This window comes from Paroedura picta, chromosome 1 (genome assembly GCF_049243985.1).
Source record: "Paroedura picta isolate Pp20150507F chromosome 1, Ppicta_v3.0, whole genome shotgun sequence".
NCBI classification, from domain to species: domain Eukaryota; kingdom Metazoa; phylum Chordata; class Lepidosauria; order Squamata; family Gekkonidae; genus Paroedura; species Paroedura picta.
The window spans coordinates 44,359,913-44,372,807 of NC_135369.1; the positions used below are offsets into that span (position 1 = coordinate 44,359,913).

General features: G+C 43.6%; 1 protein-coding gene across 2 annotated transcripts in view; it reads left to right on the forward strand.

Annotated features, from left to right (window-relative positions):
* MERTK (MER proto-oncogene, tyrosine kinase) overlaps nt 1-12,895 on the forward strand; it is a 76,234-nt gene that overhangs the window by 19,011 nt on the left and 44,328 nt on the right. For both annotated transcript variants that reach the window (XM_077336271.1, XM_077336267.1), the window contains exons 4-5: nt 1,436-1,609; nt 8,828-8,914. In XM_077336271.1, coding sequence (XP_077192386.1) covers nt 1,436-1,609; nt 8,828-8,914 — 261 coding nt within the window. The remainder of the gene's footprint in view (nt 1-1,435; nt 1,610-8,827; nt 8,915-12,895) is intronic.

Sequence of the window (12,895 nt, forward strand, 5' to 3'; positions counted from 1 at the left end):
CCTCTCCCCCCAGGCAATAAAGGGGAGTGTCCAGATCACATTGTGTCCAGTCTGTGTGTGAAGTCTGTTTATTCTGTCCCTTTACTCTAGAGAATGTTTTCTCTGAAATAAAGGACAAACAGTGGGGTGAATATGGGCAGGATTGCCAGCTCTGGGTTGCAGAAAACCTGGAGACTAAGGGGGTGGAGTCTGTAGAGAGCAGGATTTGGGGAGAGGATGGACTTCAGTGGGCCATGCCGCCTACAGTCCACCTTCTAAGTGGCCATTTTATTTATTTATTGGATTTATTAACCGCCACTGTCAATAAACGTCCCACGGTGGGTTCAATAACAATAAAACCCCCAATACATAACCATTAAAAATCCAATAGTCCATATTAAAAAATACCCTGGTGGCAAGCAAATAAAAGAGACCCCTCCCCCAACTATCCCCCTCTCTGACTCCCCCCACCAGTGCCTCAGGCAGAGAAACTCTCCAGGGGAACTGATCTCTGTTGTCTGCAAATGAGATAACTCTGGGGGATCCCCAGGTCCCACCTGGAGGCTGGCATCCTTAGATGTGGATGGGGTGTCCATTTGGTTCCTTTCTGTAGCCCTCATGGATAGGAGGATGGAGCTAAGACCCACCTCCCAAGTGGCAGAACTGAGCTCTTGATATCCTTCCCTTCAGTCCTTTCAAGGGCCTATTTCCTTTCCCTGCCAAGGCAGGCTGTAGCATTATAGTGGGGAAAGGGGGGTGGGTTCCAGTCTGTGAGTGGGGGTCCCAATGAAACTGCTGGTCTGTGATTTTTACAGGCCCAAAGGGGAAAAGGAGCAGCAAGCTGCTCAGGAATGGTAGTGTGTGTGTGTGTGTGTGTGTGTGTGTGTGGATGCTGTCCCTGCCCGTTCCTTTGCCACTTCTTGCTGCTGCCATAACATGCCACTGTGACGATGCAGCCTTAGAGATTTCTATGCCTCTCGTTTATTTTTCACTTATTATAGCTTGCCACTCCCACATAGGAGCTCGTGCTGGGTATAAAAATGTTTGTCTGAACAGAGCCATAAACAGGCACACATTGCATTCAGTACTAATTAAATTATGAGAGTGATACAACAGTACTACATACCCTGGTATCCTAGCAAGTTGTATAAGGGAACTTACGCTTCACATTGAAAACTACTGGCAATTAATATATCCTTAATAAATGCACAGTGTGGATATAATCTATGTATAGAAAAATACAAATTCCCTGCTCTTTTGAAGCACAAAGGGTAAAATTTTCCCTTCCCGCATCCAAATTTGGCTTTCCCCCCCTCATTTCAACATCATTATTCTTGATCTGTATGATTTGAGCTGCTATAGGTCAATCTGAAATGTCTGTGGTTTTGCTTCAGTCGCTATGTGCCATTTTGTTCTCCAGTCTTTCTAATAGTTCTCTCCCCTTGGCTGCTTACAGGGCTGCCACACTTCATTAAGGAGCCTCAGGAGTTGAACATTACCCGAAATAAGCCGTTCAACCTCACGTGCCATGCCGTGGGGCCTCCTGAACCTGTCGTGATCCACTGGTTTTGGAATGGCAGCAAAATTCCTGAGAAACCAGACATTTCTCCATCTGTTTTGATGATGCCAGGTAAGTTGAACGGTACACTGGTTTGAAGATGTATGCGAATTCTTGCCATTCTACACTCACACAGGAAAGTGATAACATTCCCTGAGCAGCCTGTTAAGCCATCTTATTTTCAAATATTTGAATACTTAACTACTAGTTTGCTGGCTGGCCATGTGCTATATGAGGAGAAAACTGACAATGCTGTGATTTTGTCAGATGTGGGTATGTACTAAGGTGACCAGATTGTCCCACTTTTGGAGGGACATCCGGGGACACCTGGCAAATTGTACTTATTTTGAAATTTTAAAATATGTATTACAATACTATTTTTGCATTCTATGCATACTGTGAAACTTTTTGTCGCTCCATATAGACCATAATCAAGAACCCCTCCAGTCAATGGTGTCCTGCTTTACCAATGTTAAAATCTGGTCACCTTAGTACATTTATGTGTACCCACATAATCCACCCTAAGACAGAAGTAGCATTAGGGTGGCTCCTTCTGATGTGAAGCAGAGAAAAAACAACTGGAAGGTAGCAACAAAAAGAGAAAGAGGGGTCCTCCAAGGATAAGATCATAGGAACAAGAAATCCAGCTCTAAAATATTTGCAAGGAGGTGGAACAGCCTTAAAACCAGAAATTATAATAACCAGAACACGTGCTCTATGCTTTTATGCCGGGCTGTGTTTTTGCTGGTGGATATTAATTAATATTTTTAATGTTTTGTTTGTAGTGTTTTTATTTTGTAAGCTGCCTTGGGCAGGTTCTTGGTGAGGGAGCATAAATGTTTTCTAAATCATTCACATTATGCCATCAATGGCTGTGGCACAGTAGTAGAATATCTGCTTGTCTTGAGGAAGGTCCCAGGTGCAAACCTTGGCATCTCCAGTTAAAAGGGACAGGTGATGTGAGAGGCCTCTGCTTGAGGAGAGCTGCTGGCAGTCTGAGTGGACAGTGCTGACCTTAATGCACCAAGGGTCTGAGTCAATGTGAGGTGGCTTCATGTGCATATGTGACTCATCTTAATTGAATGAATGTATGGTTGAAAACATTATACAGGAGAAACTGATTATACTACAATTTTATTAGTAAATAACAATTACTAATGATGAAGGTGGTATGACTGTGACTCATAATCACAAATATCCCATGGAATAGCAACAAATCTATTATTGTAGAAAATGGTGCTTCATGTAAGCAGAATAAAGATCTGGATCTGTACTGATGAAAGGTTTGCTATGTTAATCAAGTCTTGAGGTTAAAATAGACACACATTGGTGCTTCTGTGATTTTGTGTGTGTGTGTATATGTGTGTGTGTGTTGAAACTGGGCGAAGGATGTGGGGTGGGGGTTGTCAGCCTTCCCACTGTACCATTTTCCTATTCTGAAATGGCTGTAGGGAGTTGCTAAATGCCATGTTGGGATAAATTTAGATTAAAGAGCCTCTTGTGGCGCAGAGTGGTAAGGCAGCAGACATGCAGTCTGAAAGCTCTGCCCATGAGGCTGGGAGTTCAATCCCAGCAGCCGGCTCAAGGTTGACTCAGCCTTCCATCCTTCCGAGGTTGGTAAAATGAGTACCCAGATTGCTGGGGGGTAAACGGTAATGACTGGGGAAGGCACTGGCAAGCCTCCCGTATTGAGTCTGCCATGAAAACGCTAGAGGGCATCACCCCAAGGGTCAGATATGACCTGGTGCTTGCACAGGGGATACCTTTACCTTTATAATTTACTTTTCCCAAGCACTGTTTCTATGAAGGAAAACAGCTGTAGGGGAGGCAGTAGCCCTTTCTCCTATGGTGGCATTCTGAGCCTATTTGGAGTCTCCTTTCTTTTTTTAAAAGGCACCCCTTGAAACTTCAGTGTGAATTCTGTGGGGAACCCAGACTCCAACTCTGTAAAAGCCAAAATAAGCTATTTGAATATATGAGAGTGTGAGTAGCCACAGTTCTCCCAGTGAGCTTCATGTATGATCAAGGGTTAACGCTGGGGCTTTATTTATATATTTATTTACTTTATTTATAATTTGTCTTTTTTGCTGAGAGTTGAGGCAGATTAAAAGTGTAAATCAATCCAATCAACAGGATGAAATGCCTAATAAGCAATGTAATAGACCTAGGATCACCAGAGTCTGAAGCACACTGACTTTCTTTGGTCATGTCCCTATGAAGAACTTGAGGCATTTAGAACCACTGCTTCCAAAATGTTGAGGAATTGTTTTAATGGGTGTTGCCTCTAAAAGTGGCTTATCTGATTTTTACCAAGTCATTGTTAAAATAATTCCCGTATTACATAATTTTTAAGCATTTCCTTTTCTTCCTTTTTTATCATTTGGAAAATGAAATCACTCTACTTTAGCTAATTTAGTTAGTAAAATAAATCACATGATTTAATGTTTCAGTAATAGGGAGGAGTGAAGTTATGAATTCTATGGAACAAAAACTTGCCTTGTCTTAGAATCTTAATGTTTCTTCTTCAGTTCCTTCTGATCTGAAATCTTGAGTTATTGGATTACATTTGTTTGTACATTTTAGAAATTAGCTGTAGATTTGGCTATGGCTTAAACCAGTGATTTTTCAGGTCTGTTCTGGGGAGCCCTGTTCAATGGGATCTTATCAGAGCAAGAAGCAGAGTTGTTAAGGCCTACCATGGTCCCCCCTCCCCCAAAAAAGTGTCCCTTTAGGCACCTCCCTCCAACTACCCAAACTTATCCCAACATCATATAAAAACAAAACACATGGCTTGCTTTCCTCTGTGGGATCAGAGGATGGTTGGCTTCCTGGAGCTCACCCCAGTTTCTCTTCTTGGTGATCCCGATGTAAAGATCAAGTTAAGCCTCAGTGGAAGCCTGATTCGCTACCACTGGCAGTCTTCTTCACTGCATAGCTGCAGGAGGGGGAACTGTGTGTCCCCATCCATGTAAGATTACGGCAACACACTCTCTCCAGAGCTGCCTGTGAACACAACTCAGAAGTTTCACCTAGCACAAAATGTAGAAACCAGATTATGATTCAGCATTATTTTTAGAGAGTAAATCTTGCCAGTTTTGAAAGAACTGTCTATGGTATTTGCTTTCTGGACATATTCCAGGTTCTAGTTATTACCTTTAAAGGCACGAACATTTGGGTACTAAGATATCTAAAGGATTGTTAAGTTGTGTATCAACCCCCTTTGTCGTTCTTTTAAAGGAGGTAGAAGCTAGAGGACAGGGCCTTCTTTCTGCTTGAGTGACTCTTGAGTTTTGAGTTTTTGGCAGCAGGGCTGTTTCCAAACATGGATTTCCCCCCATTTATATTATAGGGTTGCCAACTTTGTATTGGAAAATCCCTGAACATTATTATTATTATTATTATTATTATTATTATTATTATTATTATTATTATTATTATTTAATTTTTAGACTGCCCTTTTCCAAATAGGTCTCAGGGCGGTTTACAACATAAACAATTAAAACACAATAAAATCCCCATAAAAACCCCATTAACATCAACAACAAGTCACATATAACATATAAGCGGCGGTGGTCACAATTCTGATCGTAGTTACCCGACTTCCCCCCAAGTTCAGCCTGGTGGGGAGAATAATATTCTGAAGAGGGTGGCACCAATGCAATAGATCTAACAATGATCTCGATGTTAGAGATCTCAATATTGGAGGGGATCCTCTGATGGATTAGTGGGAGAGCTGCCTTGGCCTCAACCATATGCCTGGCAGAAGAGCTCCGTCTTGCAGGCCGTGCGGAAAGCTGGTAGATCCCGCAGGGCTCTTAGCTCTTCTGGGAGCTCATTCCACCAGGTTGGGGCCAGGACTGAAAAGGTCCTGGCCCGGGTCAAGGCCAGGCGAACATCCCGTGGGCCCGGGACAACCAGTAAATTCATACCTGCAGAGCGGAGTGCTCTGCAGGGGGCATAAGCAACCAAGCAGTCCTGCAGGTAGATGGGACCCAGGCCGTGTATAGCCTTAAAGGTCAATACCAATACCTTGAATCTGATTCGGAAACAAACTGGTAACCAGTGCAGATGACGAAGCACCGGCTGAATGTGGGCCCTCAAAGGTGTTCTAGTGAGGACCCTGGCAGCTGCATTTTGGGGTCAATCACTGTGGGGATGAGAATGGAGAGGGAGATTAGCAAGACCAGGACACCAAAAAGTTTGTCATCTGAAGGTGCCATTTCTTCCAGGGGAGTATTGACATCCCAGAACTCCAGACCCCAGTTTGAGGTTGGTAATCTTAGTGGAATGCAACAAGCCCCAGGTCCCACACATCATTGTTCTCTTTCTGAGCGTAACTCATGGGGCTCCACTATGAGCCAGAATGAAGAAAAACCTCCTTTACTCCTGAGTAAAGGAGGAAATGTGGGGAGCCTCTGGGTGGAGCATCCATGTGGATGCTCCGCTCTTAGCCAGTCCAGGGAGAGAACAGAGCTAAACGTCACATTTCTCTCCATGGTGTCCGTTAGCCGCCCCCCCCCCCACTGCCACTCCTGCTTTCTGATGGCCTGCACAGCAGAGGTGGCTTTTTCAGAACCTTGTGGAAGCCATCCAGATTAAAGTTGTCTCTCTCTCCACTTCCAGGCATTTGGTGATTATATCCCCTTCCCATTCCCCTGCTGTCACAAGTGTATTATGCACCATTAAGTTGCTTCCGACTTCTAGCGACCCTATGAATTAATTGCTCCCCAAACATCCTATTGCTAACAGCCTTGCTCAGGCATTGCAAACTGAAGGCTTTCTTGACTGTGTCAGTCAAATTCATGTTGGGTCTTCTCATTTCTTGCTGCCTTCAGTGTTTCCTAGCATTATTCTCTTTTCCAGTGTCTTGTCTTCTCTGATACGAATAAGTATGATAGCCTTGATAGCCTCAGTTTAGTCCCTTTAGATTCTAGGGAGAACCCCGTTTTGATTTGGTTTACATCCCCTTCTTTGTCTTTTTGGCAGTCCATGGTATCTGTAAAGTTCTTGTCCAATGCTGCATTTCAAACAAATCACATTTCTTCTTGTCAGCCTTCTTCACTGTCCAACTTTCACATCCAGTAGTTATGGGGAATACCTCTTATTTTGATCTGGCCTTCAGAATCACTTCCTTAAATTTAAGAATCTTCTTTAGTTTTGGCATGGTTGCCTTTCTGAATCTTGGACTTTTTCTGATTACTTGATTGCAATTTCCCTTATGATTGAAGATTGAACTAAGGAATAGAAAACCTTAAAGAATTTCAGCTTATACATTGTTCATTTTAAAATTGTGCGATTGTAGTCATCATTTTTCTTGTTCGGATGTTCTGTTGTATTCCTGCTTTGGCACTTTCTCCTTCGACTTTCATCAGTGATCATTTCATGTCTTCATTATATACTGCCAGTAATGTGGTGACATCTGCATATCCCAAATTGTTAATGATCCTTCCACCAATTATAAGCCTACCTTCCTCTAAACCTAATCCAGTTTTCCTTATAATATGTGGTGCCTTTTTCAGTGATGCTGATATTCAAGTATTCAATACCTATTTCTGGTGTTTTTATTGTTTCTTTAAAAAATATTTTCTATGTATTTTGCTGCCAGTCTTGATTAATTTAGCAGTGTGATTCTAGACATAGACAAGAGTAAATGATTTCAATGCATTTAGACTAGAATAACTGTGAACAGCATTGCACCGCAAAAATAATAGAATCATAGAATAATAGAGTTGGAAGGCACTTCCAGGGTCACCTAGTCTAACCCCCTGCACTATGTAGGAAATTCACAACCCTATTGCTCATCCATTCAACCTGCCACCCCCTTGAACCTTCACAGAATCAGCCTCTCCACCAGATGGCTATCCAGCCTCCGTTTAAAAATTTCCAAAGATGGAGAACCCACCACCTCCCGAGGAAGCTTGTTCCACTGAGAAACCGCTCTGTCAGGAACTTCTTCCAGATGTTTAGACGGAATTTCTTTTGAATTAATTTCATCCCATTGGTTCTGGTCTGTCCATCTGGGGCAAGTGAGAACAACTTTGCTCCATCCTCTATATGGCCTATTATGCACGGCCGCTGAAACGGTGGCATGGAGAATGAGGAGGAGGAAGAAGCGAAGCAAACCAATTACGCATGGGACGGAACGCAACCGTGGCAAAACCCAGAGTATCCGATTATGCACGCGGATACTCCAGAGCCGCTTCTGGTTGCGCCCTGGTCCCGGGAAGCTCCACTTTCTTCCACATCTCGCTAACAAGGCTTTTTCTGCGGCATACGTTGACTCTGCGTCCGGTTGCCGCCTGCGGTGTGCATAATTGGTGGTTTTAGCTGCCACCATTCCACCCCGAATGCGTACTTTCCACTCCGGCCATCGTAGTGACCCCCAAATATACATTTATGCAAATGTTCTTTCACGGAAATTAAACCAAAACTAACCAATGGTGTGAAGATCCATTGTTCATGATTGTATATAAACTGGTCAAATATTTAAAAGGCTGCCATGTAGAGCAGTGGTCCGCAACCTGCGGTCTGCGGCCCGGTGCCAGGCCGTGAATGCCTTGGCGCCGGGCCGCGGCTTCTTCCCTCCCCCGCCCGAAGCGAGAAGCTTGCCAGGCCGCGAGCAAATCTGGCCCCCCTACCGCCCCATCCCCCACCATTGGCCAGAAGCAACCCTTGCAATCCACTTGCTGACCAGTTATGAGGAGACGCTTGGATTTCTGCACCCCGTTCCTTCTTTTCCGGTAGAGCACTAGATAGTGGAATTGAAAGTACAAGAAGGAACTTCGTAGGTGCACCTTAACCCATGAAATGAGAGGGATACCAATGCGATTTGTCTGTGCTTTAAAGCCACAGAACTGGCATGCTTCCTCATGAATTATCGCCCTCCTAGTTGCTGCTGGATTGCTAAATTTTTCCGTTCTGTGGCTCCCCCACCCCCCTTCTGCTTGGCTTGAGCTGCAGCATGAGGCACTGGCAGGTTTTAAATAGCTATGTCAAAGAGTTCAGTCACATTTTTGGCTCAGGAAAGTAACTTTTTTAAAAAAAACAACAAAAGAAGCCAGCCTTTCCCATGAAGTGTCTCCCTTTGTGGTCAGAGAAGTGCTGTAGTTGAAGACATGTTTATCCAAACTGTAAAACAACACTTAGGAGCTGGTTTCTTTTTTGTGGTTTGTATTTAATTTTTCTAAGAAGCTTATAGAAATGGTCCAAACGTTCCCTTTTGTCACAAACTCATTTCCCGCTGCACTGTTTCATTCTCACTTTGCACGGCCTATTTTAATCTGACTGCAGGTCTTAACGAACCAGCGATTTTCCATTGTGAAGCTCATAATGAGAAAGGACTGGCTACATCAACTGAAGGACGAGTCAACATAAAAGGTCAGTAGTAAGTCTCAAGCGGTCTTTAATGTTCTTGTTTATTTGTACCCACAAGAGCACCCCCCCTGATTTCCAACTCTTTATAGGCAAGATATAATGCTCTAATTCTCACATCAAGGCCCATTGCTCAACAGCCCTTCTCCACACATGGTTGCATGTTGCTGAAAACTGTATTCTACCTTCCACAAGCTGCATTCATTTGCTTTGTGACTGTGGTTTTAAAAAGCCAAGAGTGTGTTTGTGGTTTTGATTAATCATATACTAGAAAAGCAACCTAAAATAAGTGAATAAAATTGCAAAATTTACCTCAGAACTGGTTGTGAAACAGTAGGTTGTGCACTGCATCCATTCCTCCACCCTGAGACACAACTTCTAGACCATAAAGCTTGAGAGTACTGGCAACTTATATTAACAAAGTTTGAACAGCCAATCCCTCCAAGGCAAAAATATGTACCAGGTACAAGTACCCAGAACATATAGGAGTACCTCTGCTATATGGGGACCACTGGGATATATGGAGTAACAGTAGTTATACTATTGGCAGCACAACATCTGCTTTCAAAAAACTGGGAGAGATAGGAAGACATGAGGGAAGAAAATGAGGATAGAGTGGGACTCCAGTAAAGGGTTAAGGATCTACAAATTGAGGCATGAATAAACTAAATTGTGTTAACTAGGAATGGTGAGTGTTTCAAGAGGGTAGCTCTGTTGGTCTGCAGTAGAAAAGCAAGATCTGAGCACCTTAGAGACCAACAAGATTTTCAGGGTACAAGTTTTTGAGAGTCAAAGCTCCCATCATAAGGTACCCAGTTGAAAGTTCGTTTGCTTGTTTATTACTTGATTTCTAGCCTGTCACTCCTGCAAGCGGCTTGTGGCGGGTAGCAAACATTGTCTCCAATTAAAAAACCCATTAAAACCCCAACAATTCAATTAAATCCAGTATGCCCTAGCGGTGATAAAAATCCTCCCTCCACCCAATCCAGACAGCATCCCACCTCGGGGTATAAGTGTGTCCCAGCTTAGTCTGGGGAGGGGCCTTATGATCTTACCTGTCCTAGCCTCAACCAAAAACCTGGCAAAAGAGCTCCATTTTACAGGCCCTGCAGAACTGTGGCAGCTCCATCAGGGCCCTTAGCTCTCCCTGGATCTCATTTCACTACGTTGGGCTCAGGACCAAAAAGGCCCTGTCCCTGGTCATGGCCAGGTGAACTACAGGGATCTCCAACACATTAGCATCCAAAAGATGAAGAACCCTGCGGAGAGGGGAGCATCCAAGATCACCCCAAATTCCTGGCCAAGGACAAGGTGTTAAGTTGCACCCCAGCCAAGGTGGGTAGGCATGTTTCCTGATCTTCTGCCTTCCTGCCCATCCACAGGACCTCCATCTTGGAGGAGCTGAATTTCAGGCGATTCTGCTCCAACCATTCAGCCATGGTTTCCAAACATCTGGTGAATGTATCTAGGGTGGGGCAGTTTGGGTGGCTATCCATGAGCAGATAGAGCTTGGTGTCATCTGCATATTGAAGACAATCAAGCCTATAAACTCTGGACTAGCTGGGCTGGAGGGTGCATAAAGATGTTAAACAGTGTAGGGGAGAGTATTGCCCCCTGGGGAACCACACAAGGGAGTTCATAGGGGTGCAACAACTCTTCCCCACTGCCACCCTGTGTCCAGTTCCAGGGAAAGGAGTGCAGCCACTGAAGGTCTGTCCCCCGAGTACCGGCCTGAATTATAACTTGAATAATCTTATGACAGAGTGGGACAGCCATAGTTCTTCATAAAATAAATAGGGCTGCTCAGACAGGAAGAGAGAGAAAAATGGAGGGAAAATATTGCCTCCGAGAGAGGAGAGAGGGTGAGGTGGTCATATTTAGTGACAGAGCTGGGATTTGAGCCCCCTCCATCAAAACACTCCCAAGCCAAATAGAAAAAGGGAGATAGTGTGTTTTAATTGCCAGGAAGAGGGACACAGGATAGCCCGTGGCCCACAATTAGACAAAAAGACAGCCAAGGCTGTCAATTTTGTTAAAAGGACAGAAGCAGTCTCAGAACTCGCACCAGACTCTGTGCCAGAAGAAGCCCAAACAGAGAGAGCAGCTAGAGACTTACGAGTATGGAAAGTACAGTCCATCACACCTTATCAGATAATATATTCCTTTTTTTCTTCTGTACAGAATCTGAAATGTCAGTTTTTCCAACTTGCTTATTAGCCAGATTTTCTTTTTAAATTAACTTTGGTCTTGAAACAGTATTTCTTTTCCCATTGCTAAAGCCAACAAGTTCATATTAGTTTTTCCTTTATACTTGTCACATTCATTAAACATTGAAAGATTACTGTTAAACCTTTCCTGAATCTACAGGGTTATCATAGGTGACTCTAATAATTTTATCACCATATGTGCTATTTTTTCGGCAGAACTACCACAGCCATTAAGTCAACATGTATCAAAATACATTATTTTCAGTTTTCACTTTTCTTTTCAGTTTTCTGTTATTTTTGTACTGGCCTGCCAAGCCACCAGTCTATCAAGCCCCATTAGCATCACAGACATGATAATATCACTTGCAGGGAAAACCATAGAGTTTCTTGTGGTTCCTAGAGCTACCACCATCGTTACTGGGTTTTCCTTGGAAATGATGTCATCATACTCATGATACATCCCTGCCCCCAACCCCATCACATCCCTGCCCCCAACCCTCCTGTTGGTTGTTAGGTTTGGCCAAGAAACCCTATTTGAGTACCTAAATAGAAAGTCTGCATAGTTTTAGACTCTGCAAATCTATTCCTCTGAGGGCAGAAACTCCCACTGGTGCAAGGCTTCTTGTACCAAGAAAAGATGCTGCTATTACAAGAACTGAGCTACGTGATACAATTCACTCACTGTGCTTCTCAGTGTCTTCCAATGTACTGCGTAAAGAGTAAATAACTTTGTAATTCTTGAAACTGTTCACCCTAATGGTTTTTCCATTCTAAGGTTTTTCTCACAGTAATACAGTAATGCCATTTGGAGAGCTATAAAAATACCTCGCTGTTCTTAGTAAGAGTAGACTGGCTGTACTCTTAGTGCCAAGCCAATTAAAAAATCATTTTATTTCAGAGTGCACATGAAAAATAACCATTTTTGGCTTGCATGGGCCTTTATTATTACTGTTTTACTTTGGGTTTCTAGGCTGCATCTTCCCAAAAGCTAACCGCAATTTTAAAACAAAATTATATAGGTCCTATTTATTACAGTCAAACTATTACAACATTGAACTGCTGCTGATCAGCAATGTGGTGATGAATGCCCAGAATGTCCTTTCAGATTCTTGCCACATTCTTCTTATTATTTTGTTAGCTAATTAAAGACAGTACACAGGTTTGGATTTCCATGAATCTATTATTGTTCGGACCATTACATTTTCTCTTTCTAACCCTACACAAATGTAAGGGGAAAGTGACGCAGGTGACGTAGAAACACTGCATTTATTTTCAGGCTTTTCCCCTCCCTTCTGCCCCCCCCATCCCCTGTCCACTGGCCCAACAGACCTGGCAACCCTACATGTAGTTGGGGCCATTTCCCCCTCTATCACTCCTTAGCTACAGTCCCATTTTTCTTAATTAAATAAATCCCCTCTGCCTGCTGGCCATCAGAGCAAACCTTGCTTTCTCTTTACCTCCCTGTATCCTTCTCCTCCTCCTTTTCTAATGTTTCCCCTCTCTGGGCCAGTGGATGGTGCAAGCTGCTTCATCCATCCATCCATCCATCCATCCATCCATCCATCCAGCTGCCACTCCCAGGCCAACTGGCTTGCAGTGGGTAATATTAAAAGACAACAGCAAAACAAATTAATAAAATTAAAACACCCCTCCCACCCCCAATACCTAACCCCATTCAAAGCACAAAACTCACAAGTGCCATGCTCAGAAGATGACAACCTCCCTGGGGAGAGGGGAGGGGAGAGAGAACGAAAGGGAGAGGGCAGATCTCCAAGTCCCC